General features: G+C 40.9%; 3 protein-coding genes across 10 annotated transcripts in view; 2 read left to right on the forward strand and 1 right to left on the reverse strand.

Moving 5' to 3' along the window:
• The window catches only part of LOC117235362 (protein outspread), a 210910-nt gene extending 193029 nt beyond the window's left edge, over positions 1–17881 (forward strand). Inside the window, exons 8-18 of one of the 5 annotated variants that reach the window (XM_033497311.1) lie at positions 5355–5527; positions 5968–6108; positions 6198–6359; positions 7162–7358; positions 7519–8474; positions 8568–8724; positions 8810–11665; positions 11787–12075; positions 12906–13302; positions 14770–14925; positions 15439–17881. In XM_033497311.1, coding sequence (XP_033353202.1) covers positions 5355–5527; positions 5968–6108; positions 6198–6359; positions 7162–7358; positions 7519–8474; positions 8568–8724; positions 8810–11665; positions 11787–12075; positions 12906–13302; positions 14770–14925; positions 15439–15587 — 5633 coding nt within the window. In that variant the 3' untranslated portion in view covers positions 15588–17881. The remainder of the gene's footprint in view (positions 1–5354; positions 5528–5967; positions 6109–6197; positions 6360–7161; positions 7359–7518; positions 8475–8567; positions 8725–8809; positions 11666–11786; positions 12076–12905; positions 13303–14769; positions 14926–15438) is intronic. The other 4 variants (XM_033497313.1, XM_033497314.1, XM_033497315.1 and 1 more) reach the window with 4 other exon arrangements.
• A 367-nt stretch (positions 17882–18248) lies between these two features.
• LOC117235517 overlaps positions 18249–26232 on the forward strand; it is a 144610-nt gene continuing 136626 nt past the window's right edge. For 2 of the 4 annotated variants that reach the window (XM_033497625.1, XM_033497626.1), the window contains exons 1-13: positions 18249–18341; positions 18693–18835; positions 18914–19090; positions 19184–19480; positions 20033–20150; positions 20238–20404; positions 20520–20762; positions 21039–21408; positions 21496–21646; positions 21861–22058; positions 22162–22304; positions 22383–22598; positions 22912–23253. In XM_033497625.1, the coding sequence (XP_033353516.1) occupies positions 18249–18341; positions 18693–18835; positions 18914–19090; positions 19184–19480; positions 20033–20150; positions 20238–20404; positions 20520–20762; positions 21039–21408; positions 21496–21646; positions 21861–22058; positions 22162–22304; positions 22383–22598; positions 22912–23253 (2658 nt within the window). Of the gene's footprint in view, positions 18342–18692; positions 18836–18913; positions 19091–19183; positions 19481–20032; positions 20151–20237; positions 20405–20519; positions 20763–21038; positions 21409–21495; positions 21647–21860; positions 22059–22161; positions 22305–22382; positions 22599–22911; positions 23254–23317; positions 23548–24899; positions 25490–25564; positions 25803–26232 lie in introns of those variants that run through there. The other 2 variants (XR_004493687.1, XM_033497627.1) reach the window with 2 other exon arrangements.
• LOC117235520 lies at positions 23631–25203 on the reverse strand. The gene is made up of 3 exons (XM_033497637.1): positions 25072–25203; positions 23944–24093; positions 23631–23875 (listed from the first exon to the last, which is right to left on the reverse strand). Exons 1-3 carry the CDS (start codon positions 25195–25197, stop codon positions 23795–23797), a joined length of 357 nt encoding a protein of 118 aa, XP_033353528.1. The 5' UTR covers positions 25198–25203; the 3' UTR covers positions 23631–23794.

The raw sequence follows: 26232 nt of genomic DNA on the forward strand, positions 1-26232 counted from the left end.
GATTGCGTAGTTTTATTCATGGTCCTATCGAGCAGAAGCTTTAATCCCTGTAATTGGCACAGCAGGATCGTTAACGACATCTAAATATAGTTAAACGATTACTGAAATTGCTAATTGATGTCGGTGTAAAATAATAGAAAATTTATACGACAATTATATATCGAATTATTCGTATCGTGGTTTCTCCTTTTTTACAGTCTCACTCCCATAAAACTCTATCGTAAATTATTTTTCTCCGATTTAAGTGCTTATGAATCGGTTTTACGCGAGTTTAATTGCCACGTTATTAGGTCGTGCACCTAGAGAGAAATTTTACTGCGTTGCCCGATCGCAAAGCGGATCTGCTAACGCGATTCGGTTTTAAACCAACAATACAACGTCCCATTGAATCGCACGAGGAAACTGGGTCGTCGACGACTATTCTTCTCTTCGACGATGATTCGCGCGACCGCGTTAAATCGTACCTGACCCATTTTCCCTCGTGACAATTGACGGCATAAACAAAACAGTTAGCGCGTGTCCACGCAACAGAGAACCGTCCGTGTGAAAATCCAGCCGATTCTATCCGCACGAATTTATTCGTCCCTGGCAGTCATTTATCTTCTCTATCGTACAGTGTAATCTCGATGGGAAGCTTCGCTACCGTTTGTGTTTTAATGACAGGAAGAGTGGCTCGACGAGAATCTGGGATCGAAAACTTACGATGTACGAACAAGGTCAAAAGTGTGCAGTTCTGGTTAAATCTCGTAAGACACGCGATCACGAAGTGTTTCACAAAATCTTTCGTAGAAAGGGAGTGTTTCGTAGAATCTTACGATCGAGAGAATTTTTCCGGCAATTGTTCCAAACTGGAGATAATTTGTTATTCTAAAAGAATAAGTTTGAGTCGAAAATGACGAAAAGAACGCAGAATGAGCGAAGGAGCTTCGAAATAAAAATTGAAACGGTATAGACAAATGTAATCGGTAATTTAATGTCTTGCAATAGGAGAGCAAAATCAAAGTTAAAATGAAACTTTGATACGAGAAAATCGACGTGACCGAATATTATACGAGAAATGGTTAATGTTGTTATTATAGGTGTGTGGTAATTAAGGTACAAACGACGAACCAACTATTCCCCTTGTTACTTTCACTTTTACTTGGAACATCCAACGATTCTCTAATAACACAAGAAACACAGGACATTCGTTCTAATGCTGGAACCTGTATCGAAGAAACGCAACGAAGCAGAGAAATCGTAGCCACGTGAGCGCCAGGGGGAATCATATCGCGATTAAAGGCTCGTAGCTCACTGAAAACGACAGGCTAACTTATCGTCGATTGGAAAGCACGTACGAGATACCGATGGTGGGAACAACATAGAGAAAATCCCCTCGCTCGTTTAATTGGAATCCCCTATCACGTTCGAGGGAGCAGGCTCCTCCACGAGTTGCTGATTAATTTCGCTAACAATTTTCGCCCGCCGCGTCGTTATCGAGGACAGAGACACTCTTTGGTCGAGTGTTCGCCAACTTCAAACACGGAGCGGGTGTTTTGTCTGCCGATTAAATTCCCTGACAATTTTTCTGTGAAGCTTTATTTGCTTAAAAGGGTTCTCGTACTGTATCCTCCCCCGTATCAATTTATTTTGCGATTTTAAGGTAATATCGAATATTTTCCCTGCTTGCGAGAATATAATCATTGTATTTTTAAAGACATTTTCAACGTGTACTTTCAATAACAGGGTATTTCGTTACAAATATTCCTCTTGTATTAAAATATTTAAGACCTTCTGTGTTTGTTAAAGCGAGAGCGAGTTTACTGTTGCTATAACTCATCAGTAGCATGATCCTATATGAAGGAGATTTCATTGCAAACCGTAATTTAGAATATCCAACGTGGTATTATAAAACCTGATGATTTCATATAAAAGGCAATAACAATATCCTCGCGTTTGATCATTATGCCCAAAAGAGGCGTTAAATCATATTTGATGAAAAAAATTCATCGATCCAGCCGATTCGAAGCGCTGCAACTGTCTTTTTTCCCATCCATTTAGTTACAATGATCAAGAAGGATCATAAGCTATTAACGTCAGAAACGGTATAGGGCTCTTTATGATCAGTTTAACAGCTTCAACCGTGTATTTAGTCGTCTCAATAAATTCTGTAAATTTCTCCATGTTTAGGGTAGAAGATTATCCCAAGTTTACGATACGGACGACACACCTGTTATTTTCGACAAGTTCGAATTTTTTCACATTGCACGTTATAAAGTTTACAATTCGGACCACGTGGACGACTTAATTCGCATTTTGAGCGCTCGTCGGCTCCCTACAATAGCAAACAACGTGTCATAAACTTTGACAACAGTTGAGAACTCGACAATAGACCACGCGACGATGTCGCTAACGGGACGTTACGCTGCGAACCCTCGACGAGAAACGCACAACTTGCGAGATGCCCACGACATTTCGACAGTCGCATGATCGAACAGATATAAATTCCCACCTGGTAGAAAACGTTGACGAAAACGCACTACCTATACTGACACCTGGAATATAAGCACCAGTCAGCACAGGTTAGAGAATAAAACACTTTGAAATAAACGTTCAAGAAAATCACTATCGTACTAGAACTCTTAATCAACGCTTCACCTTGAGCGTGAATATTGTTCAAGGTTCGCGACCCCACCGAACAGTTACGATTTAAGCGATCGCCAACTGGTTGAAAGGTCGCAACACTTAACTTTTTTTACTCACACGCTAGTTTGTGACGGAACGTGTCTATTTTTATCGTAGTACTCTCCCCTCTCTATGATCGCATATTTTTCATTAATCTCGCCGAACGAACAAACGAATAAACGAAGAAGCGTGGCGCCGTGTTTTAATCGATAGAAGAAGAACACAAGTGAATTTTTCGTCGATGGAGAACCGGTTGTGGCAAACGGTGTATCCTTTTCTAAAAATCGTGCAATCGCCTCGCGTTAACTGCGCGTGCTTTACACCGTTAGCCGCTGCAATTTGTTCACGCATCATTATCGAATTAGCTTCTTGCGGTCGGTTTATTAGCGTATCCCAACGTGAAAAAGCCTAATTCCGATCGAACGCGCGTGGACAACGATATCTTTCAGCTGTCTGCTTCACGATGAACTTGTCTCGATGGTTCGCCGTTTAGGGCGAAGGATGTTCAACTAGTAACGGTGTGTCGAAGGTTTAGAACACGGGGCTTCAGACTTGGAAGCCTGAAAACTGGCGTTCTCGAGGAATCATTGGGATAATTGATAGTTTAAGAGATTAGTAGGTTCTTGGAATTGGGTCAGTTGAGAATTCTGATGGTAAAGGTCTCTGATTTGTTTTATAGGCTTTGTAGTCGATCTCTGTAACAATGTTTCTGTATAATTATTTACGTACCTCTATGCAATATGTATTTTACGTTCGTAGGACTTTCACGATATTTTCGTACTGACAAAGAAACACTTCGAATCTGGGCGTGTCTGTTTTAACAGGACTTCCAGGATTGAATCGCTTTTTTAATTTGATTAATAGTGGAAATACATATTTTCTGACGTTTCCACAAGAAAAGATATAATGCGTAAAATTAATTAACTTCATAAGAAATTTCTCTGGAACAGTCGTTCGAGGTATACATATATCTGGTGCGTATTTTTTTTATCGACAATTGTCTACACCGAAGGGATGAAAGTAGCCGTTTCTAAAATTTAGTTCTTAATCAAAGCTGAGTTTTGACGAGGCAAAATTGAAATATATTTATCATTTTCATAGCTATTCTTAATCGAAGTTGAATCTTCTTAAAGATGCTCGTACTTACGTTTGCTCAATAGATCAGACAACAAGAAATGAAACTAGACAGCTTAATGGATACTTCATAAATAAACAAGATAAACAGGCATATTCTACTTTGATTCAACCGGTTGAGTGAATTATTAATCAGCAATGTTATTTCTTCCAACCTAAATTCATCGATCGACATTATCTCCTATTAGCTTAATGACTCCGAACAAACATGATAGACACGTCAATACGGAAATTCGTCATTAAACGATGAATCAACCGATTGGCAGGAAAAAGGATTAAGCAATACGTTCTTCGCCGAAAAAAGAATCTGGCGTTCGAGATTTATAAGGGTCTAACTGGCATAGTTAGCTTCGATTCCAAAGGATTCGCCTGGTGTGATTACGTTTCCCGTTCGTTGCGTAATTGCGTGTGCACAATCTACGAGAAAATCTACCGGTTCTCCTCGCCGCGTGCTTCGTGATCTCTGCTCTCCCGTCTGATCCGTAGATTTCATTTAGATTGGCGTCGAACGAACGTCCAGGAACCCGTTGCCCAGCTTCACCAGTGATCTCTGAGATTTATGTCGATCGCCGATTGTCCAAAGATATCCACGAAATACTTGGGAAGATACACTTAGCGAATTTTTTTACAACAGAGTAAAATTCAGGATCGCTGCCGTGCAATCTAGAATCTCCATCTGTATACTTTTTCGAATTTTATTCGTCCGAATAATTGAGCGATCGATACGAATAATCGACGAGTATCGAGAAATTCCTACCTTTCCGATCATTTTTACGCAACATTTTTCCTGAATATCGTACTCAATTATATTGTACAAATGTTTATATTTAACAAATATTTATTTCTGCTCATCTAAAACTTAGAAGAATCTGATCTATTTTATTACTTAAATTCTTGCGGGAAATTTTTTACGGAAAATGTTCTTTAGACATCCGATTTGCAAATATCGTAAGAATCTTCGTTTATTGTTTCACCAAAGTGGAATATCTCCATCGCTCGCTACATGTAAAATCTTCCATCGAACGATGAATCGCTGGACGCCAATTTTCCCCGAAACTGTCCCATTGTTTCCACCCTGTCAAAACGTCATGCTCTCTAACGTCAACAGCAACGAAGAGAGGTAGCTGGTAGAAAACTGTTATTAGCATAGTAATGGCGGTTAGAATTCGATGGGTGATGGGTCGATAGAAACGCGGATAAACGAGGGCGATAAGCGTTCTCGCCTGGTCGTTGACGTGAAAGGGGGACTGGGTTATTAATTAGTCGGCAGTCAATTAACCGAGCGATCGTCTGGCCTTGGCAACATCGCCACATGCTAAAGGTTTTACTCCAACTGAAAAGAACTTAATTCGTTAAGTCGAAGACGAATATTTTCGATAACGACCAGCCAGAGAACGATAGAAGCCCGGAAACGCGTTTCTCGCTGTTGCTGCTACGTTGCTGCTTGATCATGACCATTATGCGGCTAGCCTGTCATTATCGTCTCGTAACGGGAGACGCGGAATGACTCTATCGAATGGAGCAGAAAATGGTGAACGATTCGACGTATGTTTCAGACGATGACGCCTGTCGAAGAATCATGCTGGAGCATGAGAGGGAACGAGAGGGAAAATTGCGGGATATTGCTGCCTCTTTGACCCAGCCACGCGTCAGGAGGATCAAACCGAGAACGTCCGAACCGACTAGGGACGTGGTGGATGCAGCTAACGCGGCGTATCAGGACAAATTCGTGAGTCTCGAGTTTCTATACCTGTTGAAGGATTTGGAGTTGTCATTTCACATCGTCATTCGTTATGGGTTTTCTTTTTTAAGATTTCAAAAGAAGCATTACTCTGGTATATTAGTCAAGAGTAGGCTTTAAAATATAAACTAGATTCGAAAGAAAAATATACTACCATTCAAAGTATAAAGTACAGGACAGGGCTCAAAAGATATAGATTAAGGTTCGAAGAAAGATATATTGCTCAAAAGATATAGATTAAGGTTTCAAGAAAGATATATTGCTCAAAATGGAGAATGTATAATTCAGAATCTAGGATAGTATTCGATAAAAAGTATCGATAAAGTATTCGATAAAAAGTTAAATGACTCCATGACTCTAAATAACTTCGATGTAGATGTCTTTTACGAGCCAGGATAATAAAAATTCGTCGTTAATACCATATACAGATCAGAGGTGATCCAGACGGATGTGGCCTGGACATTTCGGGGATAAGATATTCCCCTACGTCCGAACTGAGGGTTGATCTGCCTGCCGAGGATTTATTAAACATCAAGAAAGGCTGGCTAATGAAGCAAGGATTGAACAAGGTATATTACCAAACGTGACAATTTCTCGTGTAACCTTACGGTAGCATCGAATGTAGGTTAATATACGTAACGAGTGGTGTATTCTTCAGGAATGGAACAAGCATTGGTTCGTGTTGCGCGGTTGCGGTCTCATGTACTACCGTGATCCTTGCGCGGAAGATAAGGGTATCATGGACGGTGTCATAGATCTGAATACCGTTACCGCCGTCACGCCCCTTCAAGTCGCAAGAAATTATGGATTCCAGACCGTGGTGAGTGTGACCGGTGGATTTGCACGCGGTGATTTACGGTAATTAACATTCCGCATGAAAGAAAGAATCGGTCAACGGAAATCCAGTTACAGACCTTACGGGAGCTGCAATTTCCATCCTTTTTTTTTCATCCTCGTAGAGGCAGATACAATACAAAACGAGTTGGTTTACATTGTCTACTAGCTGGACCGACTTTTAAGCGTTTGGTAGCTTCGCGAGATGTGTAACAGGAAAAATCGTAAGACCTCGTCTTCACTAAACCAACGACGAACCTCTTGTTCATGTTTTATGTTTCTTGAAAAAGTTATTGTTTGTTGCTCGATGTTTCATAACGATTCATAATGTTCCATAACGACATATCGTTTTGAGATCGAAACAAAAACGAAATATTCCTCTGATTACGTGGCTTCGATATGATGGACAATATCTCCACAAGTTGATATTTGTCGAACAGCGTCTGGAACATGCAGCAACGACAAGCAACAAAAATTCCTTGTTGCTTCAGCGAGGACGTAACGTAACACTGAAGAATCGTTGAATTAGATCGTCGAAACCTATAATTAACTATGAATCCGCCGGAGGCTGGTTGGTCAATTGGATCGCCGGAATTAACTTCCGTGGCGGGAGTGGCTGGAAAAAGTCGCTAACTCAATTTCACGCTAGAACAGATCTTGAAACTCTTCGTTTATTCGTGTCACTGATCTCTGTCATCCGTTGTATCCCGCTGTTTGGCCCACATAGACGATAACATTTCAGTTACCTGCTTTCATAGTGCTCTGTTTTATCCGATGATTTGCTCTAGTCCGGTTGTTGCGCATTTTTCAAGGCCTGGGATGATCGAGGATCGACCGTGTTGTCCGCGGTCACCGCTGGTATACGAGCCAGTTGGATGTCGGCCATTCGGAGGGCTGCCAATTTACCAGATCCTGACAGTAGCAACGATTCTCTGACCGTTTGTCAAGATGGACAGCAGGATAACACGCCTCAATCACCTACTGCGTAAGTGAGGCGAAATATAATTGATTAAATAAGGGAAAAAGATTCGTATGAGCTTCTTAGAAGCCAAACTGATCAACTCCACTGTTTATAAAATTCTTCCAAGCGTTTCCCATAGTCTAAAGCGCTTTGAAATTTATTCAAGTCCACATTTGAATTTTAGATCCATTACGGACCGTGAGAGAGACTCGGTTGTTCCATCGACCTCGGTCACGCCACGCTCAGTGCTGTTCTCTTCGGACGAGGAGTATCGAACAGCATCCGAGGGTGGCAGAAGAGAGTCCGGTGATTGGTCAGAAGTCCCAGTGTCACCACCTCTCGTAAGAAACGGTGATTGGCCCAGTGGACTGAAGGGATCAAGCTGGTCAGATTCAGCAAACCATGAATGGTCAGAATTACCCCCGTCACCACCGTTGACAAGAACAGCTCTATCCCGAGTAAAAGCACGATCCAGATCAAGCTCCAGATCTAGAGTATACAAGAGAAGCTGTAGCTCGCCTTTAAGCTCAAGAAGAAGTACGTTGGACAGCGTGAGGTCGGAAGATCTAATGATGGCTTGCTGCGAACTTGGAGAAGACGAGGACCAACATAATGGACACATGCAGAACAATAGTTGCCTCTCGAGCGCCAACGAGAGTCCCTTGATCGTAGAATTGTTGGAGAATCAGGTATCGATGTTGCGCGATCAGTTGGATCAAAATCAATCCCACCCAAGCACGCTACTAGTCATTATCGAGCGTCAAGAAAATGAAATAGAGAGTCTGAAGTCGCAGCTGAACGCGGCGAGAGCGGATGTTGCTAGTGCGGAGAAGGAGTTGTCCAGGTTGAGACAGCAAAAGGCTGAAGCTTCTATTAGGGAGAAGCAAGTCGATGAACTATTGAATACCATCCAGAGAACAGAGCAACAGAGGAACAAGGATTTAGAGGACTTGGAGAAGATGAAGAAGATGTACAACAGAGATAAAGAGGTGTTGGAGTGCAAATTGCTGGAGACAGAGGCTATTCTTAGGGAGACGAGTGAACGCTGCGAGATGCTTACTAAAGAGTTGGCATCGAGTCATAGAACCGTTGAACATTTGCAGTCGGAGGTTACTTCATTGAGTAACAGATTGTCTCAAGGTATGTTGAATTTGAAATAAAATTGTTGTGGTGTTAATATCATTTATTACAATGTTGTTATATGTTTTATACATTTATCGTGTTGTTATGCAGGAATAGACGAAAACGAGCGTTTATATAGCAAAGTTAGAGAATTGGAAGATAAAGGGGGTCTATCTTCTTCAAGGGAGCGCGGGAGAAGCTTCGACTCTCTCAGTGATTTAACGAATATTGAGTTAGACCTAGACTTTGATACTCTTGATAAGGAAAGGTAATAAAGACATATCTGAAATTGTTGTATATAGCTACAAGTAGTTTGAAAATCATATTATATCTTTTGCATCTTTTATCCGTAGGATCGTGGAAGAATATGACGAACTGAGAAGCCGCTTTGAGAAAGCTATCCTGGAGATACGCGCGATGCGCAAGGAACTCCGTGAAGCGCACGCGATACAGGACGCACTGGAGCTAGAGATTTTTGCTCACAAGCAGGACGCAGCGAGTGTCAGCGAGACGAACCAGGCCCAGCTGCAGTTAATGGCAGCTAGGATTCAAGATTTGACGAACAAGCTTGCAGCTAGCGAGAAACAAGTGAGAACGTTGAAGCAGAAGTTGACTAAAGCTGAAAGTAGAGATAAAAGAAGATCGCTGTCGTTGAAGGGTCGTGAGTCCTTCCAGATCTCGCAAGAGATGGAGGACAAGCTGCTGGATCTGGAGAACAAGATCTGTGCTATAGAACGTGGAAAAGGTACCAGTGCGCCAGTATCAACTGGATGCAGCTCGAAGGAGTCGAGTCCTAACCCAAAGAAGGAGAAGAGAAGGGACGGAAAGAGTCTGGATCGTACTAGATTAAGAAGAAAATCGCTAGATAGTGCAACTAGTTCCGAACCGATGAAAGTGTTGATCAGACTCAGCACTCTAGAGACGAAGGTGGCGAACGTTACAGAAAATATGGCGAGTGACGCTGAGAAAGACTCCAGCGAGTGTAGCGAGATCAGTGCATCCTCCACCAGCGAAGTTTCATTGGAGATCATCGCGAGGTTAAGGAAATTGGAGAGGGTGGTGTCGAAATCGAAGAGGAGGCTGGAGAAGTGTTTAGGTTCGACACAAGCGGAGGATAAAGCAGAGAAGTGTTTGCGCGAGGTGAACGACATCCTGGACTCGTGTTTAGAATGTAAGAAAAACCAAGCTAGCGCTCAAGTGACCGAGTCAGTAGGCGTAGTGGTATCTAGACTAGAGACTATACTTAAAGATAAATTGAGCGAACTCACGAAGAGACGGCAGACGCTCGAGCAGAACGGCCAACTAAACGACAGAGAGAAGATGAAGCTGGTCGCGGAGAGAGTGGCGTTCGAGTTCATCGTTCTGAGACAGATCAAGTGCGCGATCGGCCGGACATTCGACCGGAGTGCCGTTCTCAGTGAATTGGTCGAAACTAGTCAGCTTGCCTCAAGCTTAATGCGTAAGATTCACGGAACTAAGCCCAAAACGTACCAAAACACCAGTTACATTCAGTATCTTACTAGAGTGTTAGCGAATAAGTTAGTACTAGTAGGTGGCGTGGCCGCGACGGAGACGACGACCAAGGAGGTGTCCGCAGCTCGTAACGAGAGCTTGAACTTCCTGCTGCAAAAACAATGCGAGGTGAACGAGATCGTACGGAAATACAAAGAAACGAAGTTGAGACAGCTCGCAGAAGCACTGGCCGCCGAAACGTTGAGCATGTCCGAGCAAGAGGATTTGAACAAACATCAGGTGACCAACTCGAATAAAAAATTACTGGAAGATCGACGAATTCGCGAAGCGTGGGCGTTGGCTCAAGAAACGGTTAGCAAAGAGTTGGTACAAGCTGAAGTGTCTCATGTGATCGTGCGTTGCGGCCAAATGTACGAACAGAACATCACGAGCATCACCGATGCTTGTCTCAACTTTGAGGGCGCGGAGAACGTAACGTTGGAATCTTGGATCGATGCCGCGCAGGCCAGACTCCGTCAAGAGATGGAACTTTCTACTCGCGAGCTATCCGACGTGTACGAGGAATGCCTTCATCAGCTGAAGAAGAATAAGTCGACGATAGTTGAATCGAAGTACGAGTCCCGGCAGTTGTTAACGGAATACGCGGACGTGATCGCGCACAAAGCTTTAATAGACGCCAGAATCGGGCTTCTTCAGGAGAATACGAGACAATTGACGATCTTCCCTGGGGAGACTTTCGTATCTAGTCTAATCCGAAACGACGACGTCCTTTCAAGTCTGCTAGAAGCGGACGACCACGAGTTCCAAAGCAATCCGATTCTCGACGCGGAGTACAGTTACCTTTATCAACAGTTTAGCAAGGACTGCGAGGAAAGGATATTCGGTTCAAAGCGTGCTTCGAAGGATCAGATAAAGAACGTTGGCCAGAGTTTGCACTACCTAGAAGAAGACTTAGTTGAATTGGGCAAACGCGTCCGAGGCAAATTGAGCGAAAATAACGAAAATACCGTGTGGCCTACGAAGTCGCCGACGGTTACCATCACCGACTGGTCGAGTGTGTGCGAAAAATGCTCGGAATTGCGCAAGCAGATCAAGAAGCTGAGCGACTACATGAATAGCGTGACTTGCAAACAGTGTGGCCAATTGCAAGAAACCATCGATAGGATAACAGCCGAGCATAATCAAGAGTTGGAGACATTGAAGCGCAATCAGGAAAGGGATTTGCTGGATATCAAAGGTGAACTAGACAATCAGAGACAATCTCTAACATCTCAGTACGAACAGGAAGCGGCCAGTCTACGAGAAAAGGCGAGAAAATTAGAACATAGACTGAACGCTATGGACTCTGAGCACTCTGCTCACGTGAACGAACTTAGAGCAGCTTATCAACGATCCATGAGCGCGGAATTGGACACAGATGCAGAAACAAGAAAGAGATATAAAGAAGAGATCAAGCAATTGCGAGCGTTGTGTGAAAAAGGTTTGCTGGCAATGGAGAATTCTCATAGACGCATTATTTCTGAGATGGAAGAGAAACATCGACAGGAATTGGAAAATCTAAGGGTGGAGAAAGAGCAGGCATTATCAGAAGAGACTCAGGCCACTCTTGCGGCTCTTGATGCTATGAGAAAGGCGCACGAACACGAAGTGCAGAAGGAAATAGCTAAGTTTAAGCAAGAATTTATTAAACAAATGCAGGCACGCGAGGACATTGGCGTGCTTCATAAAGAACACGAGTATGTAATTAATTCCTATTTTATATCTGTAAATTTTAAATAATCCATGAATTTATCATGATGATATATATTTTTTAATTTAGATATCTCTGACTATTAAATAATATTTATCAATTTATAGGGAAGAGATGGAGGAGATAAAGCAGGAAATTCTTTCGTTATCTGCAAAATATTCCTCTAAGTGTGTGGAATCTGCAGCCCTGGAGGAAAAAGTAGGATCCCTTACCAAACAACTTGCTCAAGCGCAACAGCACATCATGCAACTAGACGCGAGAAACAAACAGCTGAGGGCACATTTGGTATTAGAAACGAACGATGGTACGATCAACGACAGTATGCAAATGTTGAGGGGCAGGGACAACGAGATTGTCGAGCCGAGGGAGGAAATTCATCGATTACAACAGATGAAGGTAAACTTTTGATAGCTCTCGTCGCCATGAACGTGCCCCATTTACAGCGTAGATGTGGTTAACAAAAATGTACGATACTAAATTAATTAACTCCGCCGCAGTTACATGTTATGGCGCCCAACCCTTTCGAATGTTTCGAGCAAGCGCTTCTAGATAACGAAAAAGAACTGACAATTGTAAATAAATAGTAGTCATAAGCTAAAGATGAAGTTAGGTACAGAAAAGCTTTTGTGTTCGCAGGCTTTAACCGTTCGCGAATATTTAATCCTCGATTGGTAGGCAAGGAATAAAAAGATATTTTAACCCCATGCTTATTAAGATCTTTTCATTCATTCAATGAATTTTGTTCCTCGAAAGATCGCTTATAATATATTGATTTATTCGTATGAAATATATACAAATGTATTGTAAATTAATCGAGTGCCTTTTTTAAACAAAATTAAAATCTCATTCATATATTATGCAGTTATAAACTTAACCATTAAAAACATATCTACTTTCTTTCTAATCTAAAGGCATAATATAAAGGCACTAGATTAATTGAAGTACTTAACATAACACTAAAATTGCTGCCATCCTACCGGTAACCAAAAGTAAATACATCTTACCCCTAAAATAATGATTTAATATTTTACGATACGTAACGATAGCAGATATTCAAGATCCTTATTAGGAGCAGCGTTGACGGAGGTTTTACTGTACCTATCTGACCGATCGTGAGTAGCCCATAATTGATTGCCCCGGCGCGCATCGATCTCCAACGATCGTGTTAACCCACCCCCATATACCAGCCGCACTGACGCATTATATTTTCGATATTTCACTAACAGCATGGGGAGGCTCCTCGTGATACGTCCGGTGTGTCATCGAAATCTCCGTCGCTAAGCTACTCGCCGCAGCGTGTCCGGAGTAGTCACGAGCCGCTGCTCAGAGCGGCGAGCAGCGAGGAGCAGAGAACGACCGGCGAACGGCCGAGAAGCTCGCTGTCCACGTTGCAAAAGAGCACGCAGGACAAGCAGGCCGCGTTCTCGTACAAGCTTGAACGCGTTAAGTCAGTGTCGTTGCCTTACTCGAGTAACTTGGTTAGGCCGGGCAGTAGTTCTGGCGTGCCGTCGCACGATAGGAAAGAGGTGAGCTTAGGGCAAAAGAGCCAGGAGCGTAACGGCCTGGCATCGCCGCTTTGGGACAGCCTGAGACCAAGGACCGGACTGCCCCATCAGTATCAAGGTACAGAAGAAAGGTGAAATGGGAGGAAAAAAAGAAGCCGATCAGAAAAAGAAAGAAACGCTTCTGGCGGATCGCCGCCGTTTCTCGATCCTCCTCCTTTTCCTCGAACTCGTTCCTGCTTCTCTCTAATATGCATACTAGCTGCATTAGGCTTACGAGATATTCATACGCGTTGGATGGACATCGAGTCGAGTTTGTCTCATTGCTTTTTTCCTTTCGACGATTCGTTCGTTGACGGTTTAGCGGACTATGGCATGACTAAAACTAGCTAAAGCGTGTATCGAGATCTTTGTATTTTGTTTAACAATTCGTAAGAAAAAGCTTTTGAAATTTGTTACCAAGAAAGAGATGTGGGAAACGTAAGACTAACCGAGTGCTTTCTCCTATAAATTAACCACTTTCGAACATATTAATTCTGTTATAGTTATTAGTGTTTGTCGTCGAATCGAATTAATCGATCAAATTCTCAACGACTAACGCGTACAATCGCGTTGTTGTGCAATAATCGTTTTGTTATTTACATGTGTAACGTGTCGACGAGATTCGAATGTTGATGCGGATTGTTTCGTCCGGTTTTTCTCGACGACGATTTGTATTTCGATTTGACAAGCGTACGATCGCTGTTCAAGCAGCGATACGAAGCGCAGATATTAATCTTACTCGAAAGTTGTCTAACCAATTGCTAACCAAGAGACCTTTTAACGGTGTAACGCAAAGTAACCCCGCCTTCTCATGAATGTGATTTTGTACTCTTTCAATGTCTAATCTGTGCGCATAATAATTTTCAAGTTGTACTATTAACAGGTTTGGAAGCGCGTGGAATATATCTCTACCACAGAACTTTTATAAACTGGATCTTTTTAATAAAACTTTTTACACTTTCTTACTGGAGATCCTATTTTTGCAATCTGCAGTATACACGCGTCGAAATGCCAAGTTTTTTACACAGATTTCTACGTGCTTCCGAACACCAGCATCAAACTCTGCGAATATATTTGTAAGAGTAACGTCGCTTCACTATTGGGAACATAGTAGGTACTCTAAGAAAATCATTATACCCTTCTAGCCGTCGTATCGTCTGAAAATAATTAAGGGACATCGGTGGCAGTAAGACTGATCGAAAAAAATATAATTTCAATCTTCATGGTTTCTGAGTTTATCCAAAATTCCTTTATATATATTTCAATTATTTGATAAATACAAGAAATCTACGAGCGAAGCTAAGAAAAGTAAAATTTCAACTGTATACGTAGTAAAATTAATAAATTTCAGAAATCATTCTATAATTAGAAAAAAATCTCACAGTAATCCAGAACGTTCGTTCGAATTATATTTGTTTCGAAAATAATTCGTAATTTAGTTGTATAAAAAATATAGAAAGAAAGAAAAACAAGTGAAATACACGCGTAAATGGATTGTGCAAACCGGGTTAATCGTATTTCGAAAAAATTGTATTTCACACGAAAGGTGGCACAGCAGAGGTGCGAGTCGACAGCGCCGGCAGTGGCTGGCAGGGCAGCAACAAAATCGAAAAACAGCAACACTCGGAGGCATACGGCTTCCATGCCAACGATCCTCGCGCGTCCCGCCTCACCCCGGAACCCCCAGCTCTCTCCGTTGCAGGTCCGTTCTCTTTTTTGCCAATTAAGGAAAATCTTTCAACGAATTCATCGTCGACGCACTTCACCAGCTTGTTTTATTTCGACACGCCTCTTATCCGCACTTCATTTCATATTTTTTTTTTCATTTTTCTTTTCAAAACGTTGCTTTGATTTGGTCTTCTTTATTTTGGTAGCTCAGTAGCTTGGGTCCAGTTTCAGCTTTGCCAGCTTTTCGTCTAAGTACAGGTTCCTTTATGTGTATTCAGATGGTAAATAATTGATCCTAAATTTTCTTATCTTATTTATTCTACTTCAAATTGGATTATTTATCGTTATTACTTGTACGTTGTGGGCTATACATTGCTGATGCACATTCACGAACCTGATTCGATCGTATGTATATACACTGCTCTTTTTATCTAAGTTTGCCTTCGTACTTTGATTTCTATCTCCACGCGCATTTAGTGTTCTGGGTAGCACGGGTGAAAAGGGATCAGTCAACTGGACAATGAATAAGATAGAATTCTGTTTGCAGAGCTGATGAGGTCTCCAGCCGTGAGGTGGTCCAGCAGAAGTTGTCGTAGTCTGCCTCCAACGCCCACGCCGAGTTATCATCATACGCTCCACCCTCCACTACCAGCGGTGGGCATGGTCGCCGAGAGGAAGAAACGTTTCGAGCTCTGAATTGCTAATTAAGAATGTATCACTATCCTATTGGTCTGCTGAAATTTCAAGATTACGCGCATCGTCGAATGTATCATGGGTAGTAACTCCATGTAAAAAAAAAACACACACACAAATTAATTCGTACGAATCGTTTTCAACTGGTGCTAAACTATAATAGTTGCTCGTTCAAAATCTTCCTCAAGGAAGACCCATGGATTTCGACTTGCATTGTCACATATTGAACATACGGCATTTTTTAGCATTTCCTTCTTTTTTTAGTGTTGAAATAACTGTTTATGTTATTTCTTTTTTTTTTTTTTCGATGACAATTTGCAAGCATTTCGTCACTGCCATAGCAAATAGAGCTTCGATGATAAAATGGAGCAATGTTCGTGTCAATTAATACGGTCGCCCGGGATCATGCTCGTCGTAACGTAACGATATTGAGCATGTTTATCAAGTAAACATGATTCAATAGCCGAAACGAGGCTCGGGTCCCGCGCGAGGCTCGCGAGTTCTGCTTTACGGTTGGACGCCTATCGCGAACGATAGGTCGTTTTCGAAGGGACTGTCTTTCTTCCGATTTATATCGATAGAATTTTTACCGGGTACCATTTACCAGGCCACCACTCGATGAGGCTGGTCCTTTGATACGCATTTAAACTTTCGATACGTGAATTTTTTCCCGTAGGACCGAGTAGTAGTCGTTTCGATCGACTTTCGCGAGCGACGTGCGTTTCTGGGGCATTATTTCAGCTGTCTGCCATTTCTCGTCACTTTATTCGTGATTGCATAAAAGGAAGTCATGCGATTATTGATCGGTGTCTGAACCCGTTTTGTTCGAATTTCTCTTTGGCTTTTTCTTAGCGCTTCGAGTTCAAATTCGAATTACAACGAGTAGCGCTTGAATATATCAAGAAATTGAATCTTCACTGAGATTATGGTAAAGTAACTATCTAAAAGAGGCAAAATATTTTCATGGAATATTCTTTAAATGACGAGAAACGGCAAAGAAAGCGGCAGATGCAATGAAAGTACAGTAGAATGTCGATTATTCGAACGAATTACCAGTAATTAAATTGGCAAGATATGATTCACTTCAGAGATTCGAATATAGAAATCTTTAGACATATCCGAATCAGTGAGATCGAAAGTCCGGATAATTAACAATCTACCGTACTGTGAGTCATTTATACAAGTGTCGTGGTAGTTAACGCAATGTAACACATAAATGTATCGGTGTGAAAGTGTACTGACAAATAATTCATGAAGACCGTTGCGTTTGCGTTTTAATAAAAAAGAAAAAGAAACGATGAAATGATTTTGTACAATCGTAAGATTTGTTGTTCGCCATCTTGTGACTTTACGAGGGGGCTAATTTTAATCGACGATCGGCTCAAAGTTCGTCTTCTAGGGAGGCTTCAATTATTTCTTTTTTCATTTGTTGACAAGTCGTTCGTGACTATTATTATTATTATTATTATTTTGTTTTGTAAAGATGAGTTAGTGTGTTAAAGCGAAAAAATAACGATGATATTTTGTCGCGGCAAGAGAAGACAAGGGGCGTAAGATTTATTCTCTATTTCTATCGTTTCTTTCCTTTTTTCCTCTACTTACTTTCTTTTTCTATTTTGCACTGTTTCTCGTTAATTCTTCGTAGTTGAAAATATTTGTACGCTTGCTTCGCGGAAGGACGCGCGTTTTCCTCTCAATGTGTCAAAATTATCTTGGATAGAATCTTCGTTTTAGAAGAGTGCGCGTTTTCCTTTCCAGTTGAAGGCAAAATTTTCTTGGATAGAATCTTCGTTTTAGAGGAGTGTGCGTTACGTCCTATACGAGTCATCCTTTTTTTGACCATAGATATTGGCATTTATTTCTTTTTGGATCGTTTCTATCCAATTTTACGCGATCGTTTTACGAGGAAACGCGCAAAACTATGACTTGTCGCTGATCCGGTCGCGTGCGAATTTGATGGTTTGTTTATGCTCTTGTTATGTATAGATTCTGCACATAATTGAATATAATACGGCGTTGTCACATTGCACTGTGTATTACCACATATTTTCATTGTGTAAATGTTTTTGTCGGTTCGCGATATTATCATTTTTTGATGTTAATACTGTATAGTTTATGACGTTTTCAATTTAAGAAGCAAGAAAGTATAAATAGCCTAGAATTAACCCCTTCCATATGAAAATGGATTGTTTATATTATATGTTATTATTATTGTATTCTATATTATATATTGACGCGTTCTAGTGAAGATGTCGTACTACATCTTAATTGATGTCGACAGAAGCGATTTACAACAATAAAAAGAAAAGGATTATCGATAACAATACGATTCATTATCTCTTATGTAGAGTAATTACTCAGGATTGTTTAACATTTATAATATATTACGATTATACTTATTGTATTTGTATTATAATTTATAATAACGTTTGAAATAAAATATAGTAACCATTGACGTGAATATCCGTTTAATGAATCTGTTTCTTTTATGTATATATTAGAAAGTGCTTCGAATATTCGAAATGAAATTTAAATTGTTTGTATTAGCGCGCAGATTCTATGCGCATGCGCAGGTACTTGAAAAGACTTTCAGTTTGAAAGAAACGCGTAGTTAGTCGGTACGTTGCGTGTTCGTACGTATGGAAGTTCAGTTATTTGTGAAAAATGGAACCTTTATTCCAGTTAAATATTGAGAATATCGATATTTTGCTCGTGAACACGAAAGAGAGGTTAATGCTACACGATGAATATTCTCAGGTATGTATCGTGAGAAAAACATTCAAAGTTCGTGTATGATCTCCGCTTGTAACATCATACGAGTATGCTTTGAACTCTCATTATTTGAAAATTATACATTACTGAGATCTTCGGATATCTTAGAAATGTTTATTTTTCAATTAGAATATATCTTAGTGTAGAAATTTTAAATATATTTGGTTAAGCATAATGAAGTGGAAAAAGAATGTGGTTAGAATTTTATTAGAAAAAAAGATTTTGCTATCTTTATTTCTAAAAGCCGTAATCAGAACCTACAATATGTTATAATTATTACCAAATACCATTAGTATAAACATAAATTGAAATAGAAAAAATGAACAATTTTCGTAGATCACATGTATCGAACGAATATCCAACTTATTCAAAAGTGGTGGCGCTGCGAACACAGAAGCGGCTCTTTCAAAGTTGATCAAGTTCGACATACTCTCAACTATATTCGAACTTCTACAAACTTCCAGTGATCGTCTACTTCCGTATGTATCACACAATACGTTATACGCAAATAGAATTAATAATTCTTGTTAGAACCTTCCCATAATTCTCGTTGATAGATGTATTCTCAATTTTCTGGACTTGGTAATCGTATATCGAAAGTTTTACGAAAGTCACGTAGCCACAGACGCCATGGACTCCATCTTGAAAGTTACAGTTTGCGTCGCAAAGTCTCGTTGCAAAGAAACCGAACTATTAGAGAAGCTTATTTCAATCATTTACGATATACTTCACAGGTAAACGTTTCGTCCAAAATTTGTAATTAAATTAACCAAATTTGAAATAATTTTATGAAACAAAATATTATGTACAAACGTAATGATTTTTAGAGCGGTAGAATTTCACGTGAATTTCGACATTGTTTGTGTACCACGGCAAGTACTGATGCTCTTGAAATCTTTGATCTTGGAAGATTCTTGGAATCAAAAGATAAAGTTCTCATCTGTTACGCTATTGAATCTTGTTCTTGAAAACGTTAACGCTGAAGACGAATGGGATGATGGGGTATATGAACTGTGCCACAAAGCTCTCAATTTAATGAAAGAGATCGTCGAGTATAGCGACGACGACGTCTCGATTTCGTTTGCTGCGGATGCATTGTGTGCTGTTTGCGCCTCTGTCACACGGTGAGGCTATATATTTTCTATATAGTTAAAGCTTCATAAGTTGAGAGAGTGTGTGAGCTTGCTAATATTAATTCTACTTCTTTTGCTGGACGAAAGATTCTAGCCAGAAGGAACAAAGCAAAATTGAAAGTTTCAATTTAATCATGATTGTACCATGTTTCATCCTAGTGTAGTAAAAATTTGTAAATTGCTGTGCGTTATTCACAATTCTCGAATATTCATTAGATGTTCAGTTTCCCAACCATGGAATAATAATTCGCTGTACAAGTACTTAAATTACTTGGATATCATTGTTACTGAAATTAATGTTTTAAGGCATAAAATTCTATAATCGAAAATTTGAAATTAATTATGACCTGGTCGATATCATTTATAATTTGCAAATTCTTGTATCATTCAAAAGAGTCGAACGTTTATTACGAACATGAAATTCCCCAAACGTGAAACGTCGATTCGTTATCTAAATATGTACTCATGAAATGATTTAAACGAAACGAGAGACCCAGTATGCAGGATCATAAAATGGAAATACAAAAAACTCGTTTCCCTCAGATTATGCGTCGCGGAAGACGATAGTCAAGGATCGTTCAATAAAGTTTCGAAACTTAGAGCAACGATGCTGAAGACGATTCGCATCATGATGATGAACACGTTGATACCTTACGTTAAGGTAAGTTTAATCATTTCGATAGACGTCGTCGATGCGACGTATATTTAATTATGCGAGCATCAAGGGTCCTTTCATTCCGTCCTGTAGACCGCGGAGTCAAACGAAACAGACAGGGTCAAATTCCATAGGAACCTCGTGACTTGTCTGAACAACCTTTACAAGCTGAGTAGTAGCTGCGGCCGCGACAACTTGTCAAACCACTTGACCGCCAACGGATATCTCAAGTACTTCTTGCTGTTAACTACCAGACTTCCGTAAGTTTCGTGAATGGTCTAGGATTTATTCGTTGATATGATGTCATATCGCGACTGCCATATCTTCCAACATTCACTTTGCTTAACGTCAGATTTTCCATCACTGATATTTTAGAGAAATTTTACGACGTAGCATTTGCTTGCTGTTATCGCGGATCGTAGCAAATTTAGCTGATAAATCCATGCCGATCTACCAACCTATCAATCGAGAAATAAGCTTCGAATATCTAATACACCGAGGACTGGTGGATCTACCAAAAGATACTGAACAATGGGAGAATATCATGGCTCATGATCGAGGAAACAGAGCAATTGCATTAATGACGTTGGTTTATTATCACTTTCACGGAACCAGGGAGTACGAAATCAAAGTTAACCCTTAAAAACTGTCGTCAAAAGAAATTATAAGTGAAATTTCACGTCATACTGTTATTCGATATTAAATGAAGAGAAAAAAAACCTATTGTTCACAGTGGTTGCAGATAACACTGCGACGATATTACAACAGGGCGAGAATGTTAAAACAAAATTCATATGGGGTCAAATTTCACCTACGATAGCGTTTAAGGATCAATTAATGTTGATATTTCTTCTTTTGTATACCGTGGCAATATTTTGAATAGAAATATTGTAGGACCTATATGATATGCTTGAAATTGCTGATCGTGAGGACTGTCAATCTCCCTAAATCCGAGCAGACACCGGCGCAAATTTTAAAAGTTTTATGGTTTCTGTTTGCTGTCGCGTCCGTATCGCATCCATCACCGTGCTCGGAACAGGATTACGACAGAGCCGCGAAACGATTGGCAACTGCGTTGCAATATTCCAACCTGAACGACTGTTACACTCATCACATAGATCTGCTAAATTATTGCTTGAATTGCCCTGAATTCCCAAAGGATCTTCGAAACAGAGCGATGGACTTGTGGTTGGTCGAGTCTGATGGAGACATCAAACCGTTGCTGACCATAGATTGCGGGAAAGTTGTGCAACACTATCTAATGGTAATCAATCATACGTTCGCTTCAATGGTCTATTGAAATCGTAAGAATGGTGCATTATAATGTGATGCAATGTCATTTGGGAAATAGCTTGTCATACAAACTGGATATTCGGATAAGATAATCAACTTAGCGATGAAAGGAATTAGAGAGATGGTACGCCTGGATAATGCCAAGGAAATTGCAGAGATAGCTTGGCACATGTTGCCTAATCTTCTTTCTACTTATCAACCATCCAAAGGTATTTTTCTTATATGCAACATGCGATAGCTCACGAAGGTATTCGAACATTGATAGAATTTTCTTATGAACGTATCATATTACATAATTGCATTAACATCGTAACGACACTCGACCATCGTGATTATATTGTGAAAGCTTGAAAGTATAGATCACACTGTTACCAGTCATATAAAAAAAATCTGGAAAATGCTAAAATAAAAGATCCCTGATAGACGAGCAAGTGAAAGCCGTGTTAGAATTAAGCAACGTATCCATCCCGGACTCATTATCATGGATCATCAGGATTCGATGCGCAGAGAGTCTCATACCGATTATTCTACGCCGGGAAGCGGACTTGAAGCTAAGGACACTAGCAATATTGCAGTCGTACGCGTTGCTGGTCACGTCCGCGAGGATTAAGCCATACACGAGTACATATTTCAATGAGTGTCTAGCTCGATAAGTACCAAGAGAAACTGAAGTATAAGAAAACAATGCCAGGCTTCTTTTACCTTCTTCTTCATTTCCCAACAGTTCTCGAGAAGTATTGCACGACGCCGAGCTTTTTGGAGGAGTTGCTCGTTCAAGGTTTCTCTTTAGAAACGCCAGAATTGTCCGCCGTGTGCTTGAAGCTTCTCGCGTTTATCGTACACTGTCAGGAGAAATCGTCGATACAGGTGCGAGAATACTACGTCCGTAAATAATAGATTCGCGTTGTCGACCGTCAGCCATATGTCGAACGACGTGTTTTCCAGCGTGATAAGCCGGTGACGATTGACGTGCAGAGCTTAGCCGATTTGCTGTTAAATACGAGGAGGGCCGTGCACTCGTCGATCAATGGAATGCAACTCGCGCTGGAACTTTTAACTCAAAATATTGACGGATCGCCTGTCAGGCTGGACGAGATCCCCGCCGATCGGACCGAGGGTGTGATCAATCTTTACGAGACCCTTCATATCGTTCACGAAAGAGTTAGTGCTGATATTTTTATCGAACGTTGACGCCTCGTTGATTTTTAAGCAATTGTATATTTAACTGGAATTCATTTCGATATTGAAATGTAGAATGCTCTGGTTTAAAGGAAATCTATAATTTAAAATTTTCTAGAGATCTTCGATTCAATAATTCACTCGAAAATCTACGATCTAAAGAATAATAAATTAATTTTGAAGCGTACAATTTAACAAATTTCCGCTGAAATATTGATCTTGTTATAACAGTTAGAATTTCTTATATTACTTATACGTTACTTTGAACGGTTTTCATTATTTCTTCCTTTCGCAGAGTGACCCAACACAAAGAGACATTGTGTACCAGTGCCTCCAAGGCGTCCTGAAATTTTGCCATAAGCACACGAAACTGCCGATGTACCATATCTGCACGTTGATGAGCAACTATGATATCGTATCTAGCATCCTGCAGACACGCGGCGTAACCTACCATTTTCTGGATTTCGTTTCAACCTGGCTCCGCTATCGCAGAAGATATTGCACCGATGAAGGACCATGGAACGCGAGATCTCTTTGCAAGACACCGTTTGAGGAGACTTTGGATCGGATCAAGAGCTACGTTAACACTGCAAGCGATTTAAGAAACGACGCGGCGTTCTATAATCTTCTCTACGCGGTGAGTGTTTTAACAACCAGGATATTTTCTTCGTTGATCTATAAAAGCAACGTGTTGTTTCTAGTTGTCGCAATATAAGGATTAGATAGGGCGATCTTATGACACGAACAACGAGGAGGCTTTGCTTTAACAGTTTATTCGATCCGTGCAATATTGCTCGATAACATTGTAACGTGTTAATACGTGCGTACAAAAAGTAGAAAAAGATCAATCGAGGACGAATTTAATTCGTCCGCGTGTTTTAACGCGTGCGCTTCAGCGTGATCCTGAAATATAGTATTATTCTGTCTGTTATTGTTGTATGTTCACTAAATAGCTTGATTGCTCTCATCGCTCTAAATGCCCCGGCCGGATATAATATATTTTCAAAATTGTCATTTTTTTTTGTGATTTCTTTCTGTTTTATTTTTTTCAACTGGTCGGACGCGGTTCGTGCGGTGCGTCTGTCGCTCAGAATTTGTATTCGCCGCCATTAGCAGGTCGCTCAGGCCGCCCTCAGCCCTCTTCTTTCAGCATCTTTTATTCGCTTGCGAGCTTTTTGTTATTTTCGCGGTCGTCCGTTGCGCTGCATGAAGCAACCCTTGAAAGAGTTTAATCTCACGTCGATCTCGCCTTCTTCTAGCTGCAATCAGACATACGGACATTGCTTTGCACAGTGAAAAATTGAAAGAGTCCAGTCGATGGAAGTACCTGATCGAACAAGTAGATTTCTTTGTAACAGGACGGTGACACGCATTCGCGAATGCATTTAGTTTTGGCGATGCCGCTCCTTTCTGGCTGTAGCATCTTGCAAGCGCCGCTCTCCTCGCAAGTCTGCTCGAATTGCCTGAAGAGAAGTTCCTGCGACCAGTGTTGTATTAGAAAGACATTGGAATTGAATTAAAATGTGCTTCAATAGAGAATTCGATTGATACAGAGTCTCGTGGCATGCGGTGGAAAATACAGCCGACTCTCGCGCACAATAACGGGATAAAATTGAGCGTAACAATTGGTTCATGCGTGTTGAAAGATTAACCTCAATTAGTGCTCGTATGAGTTCTATTATTGGTGCCGCCGGCGCGTGTAATTTTCTTTGAAGATAGTTCCCTTTCACTGAACATTATTCGCCGATACCAAACTCCTATCATTTATATTTACGTTATAAAATAACAACAAAAGAATCACATTTGTGTTAAGTATAATCCCTCATGGAGAACATACGCGATTTACATCAATTTCTCAAGACACCACTGGATACGAGTCCGTACCGCCGAGCGACGACACCGAAGTACGCCCCGGAGCATCTTGACTGTCTTCGGGTTAATGCCAAATCGATTTTATCCCCATAGCAAACTCGCGAGATCACCCGTCCTTTCGTTACGTCCCCCATGGGAATGTTGGATCGACGCGAAGTAACCCTTCTCGAGTATCGCGCATCACTGACGGGATATCACAGAGATCTCTTGAAAATTCCAACTCGTAAAATCCTATACAACTGTCCCATTCATATCGAATCGAACAATTCAACATCCGCAACATCGATCCAGAAGAAAGAAAAAATAAAAAGGACGAACTCAACTTTTTTTTCGAACTTCTTCGGATATCGAAAACATGCTTAACGGCACGAGGTACTTTCTGATATTTTTATTTTTTTTTTCTTTTTTTAGTTCGATCACCGCAGATTCTTTCTGGTATTTCGACGTGGAATCTAGTGCCAGGTAAGGCCGGTATGGTAAAAAGCGCCACCCCCAAAACAAGACCTCGCTCGACCATAACCTGTACTAGCGTTGGAAACGCGTACCACGAGCGGATTCTTGACGAACGTTTAGGACGACTTACATTCTTGGTAGTCTCCTTGTACGGATATTCTGGGAAGGTGAAGGTCTTCGCGAGAGTGCTCGGCCCTTCCTTCAGCTGTCCGACGATGAGGATCAGGCCGATCGCGAACGCCACCCCCGGCGCCATGTTGAGCAGCCGGCTACGATCAATATGAAGCGGTGGCGCTCGCTTACGTTGCTTTTCAACGCTCGGCTCTCGTTTTCCCTCCACGCCCGTAAAAACTACGCCACGGGACGGACAAGGGAGGATTCGTGCGATCAACCTGTCGATCCCCTTTGGCCGTTCGGCCCTGTGAAATTGACTTTTTAAGAACCCAGCCACAGAGGGGATGGTCCAGGCCTTTGGCGTCGGCCTTTCATCCGGTGCCAACGTCCAACTCTTCTTTCGATTTCATTTGCGGGCTAGGGATGACCGACAGGTTCGTTGAATCTGATGGTAACTTTTTTTTAAACTTTTATTAGCTAGCTCTTTCCATTTGTTTTTTTTGTTGTAGATCGAGAGCGAGAGGGTTTATAAGTTGTCGATCAGGCATTATCGAAAGACTGGAATATAGATATTGGTTTCGAAATATGAGAGCACGAAACACGATAGGTGGTAGAATACGCGAGAATGGCACGATAGAAGGGTTCTTTTTATACGAAGAGGTGTAGGTCCGTGGTGGCTTTTAGAGTAAGTGTGTCGGCTGGATAGTTGCATTTATTGAAGAGAATTAAATGCTTTTTTAAATTAGACTTTCTTCTATCGTAATTACTATCTCTTACGTTATCGACACTTGCTCCTTCCACGCTCAATGTTCACGTTCCATATATGCATAGTGTCCTTCAACAAGTTATCAACCCTGTCAGCTATAAACGTATTCATCTTCGATTAAGTGCGTTGTATGTTTTCTTCATAAAGACATTAGAGCAAACGTTCTTCTATTCGTGTCATTGAGTCGTACACGATGTACAATCAAAAGGGGGGTTCAGGAATTTAATTTTAAAATTCACTTCCTTCTACGCGTATCAAGACCATTAGCAATTTGTCCTATGAAATATGGGATAAAAAGAAACAATTGAAATTAAATACACCAAAGTTAACCAACCTTATCAAAACTCCTACGATCATCTGCGATCGAACGATGCGAATCGAAACGTAATACTTCGTAGAAGCAAAAAATTA

This window comes from Bombus vosnesenskii, unplaced genomic scaffold, assembly GCF_011952255.1.
Source record: "Bombus vosnesenskii isolate JDL3184/JDL3185 unplaced genomic scaffold, Bvos_JDL3184-5_v1.1 scf7180000013316, whole genome shotgun sequence".
NCBI classification, from domain to species: Eukaryota; Metazoa; Arthropoda; class Insecta; order Hymenoptera; family Apidae; genus Bombus; species Bombus vosnesenskii.

What these genes read in the sequence shown, in the direction of transcription:
- LOC117235520 (XM_033497637.1), bottom strand. Translation starts at nt 25,197, where the DNA reads ATGGCGCCGGGGGTGGCGTTCGCGATCGGCCTGATCCTCATCGTCGGA. An exon ending in ACAAGGAGACTACCAAGAAT is followed by an intron (nt 24,094 to 25,071) that starts GTAAGTCGTCCT and finishes CACTGGTCGCAG; the next exon opens with GAACTTCTCTTCAGGCAATT. An exon ending in AAATCTACTTGTTCGATCAG is followed by an intron (nt 23,876 to 23,943) that starts GTACTTCCATCG and finishes GTCTGATTGCAG; the next exon opens with CTAGAAGAAGGCGAGATCGA.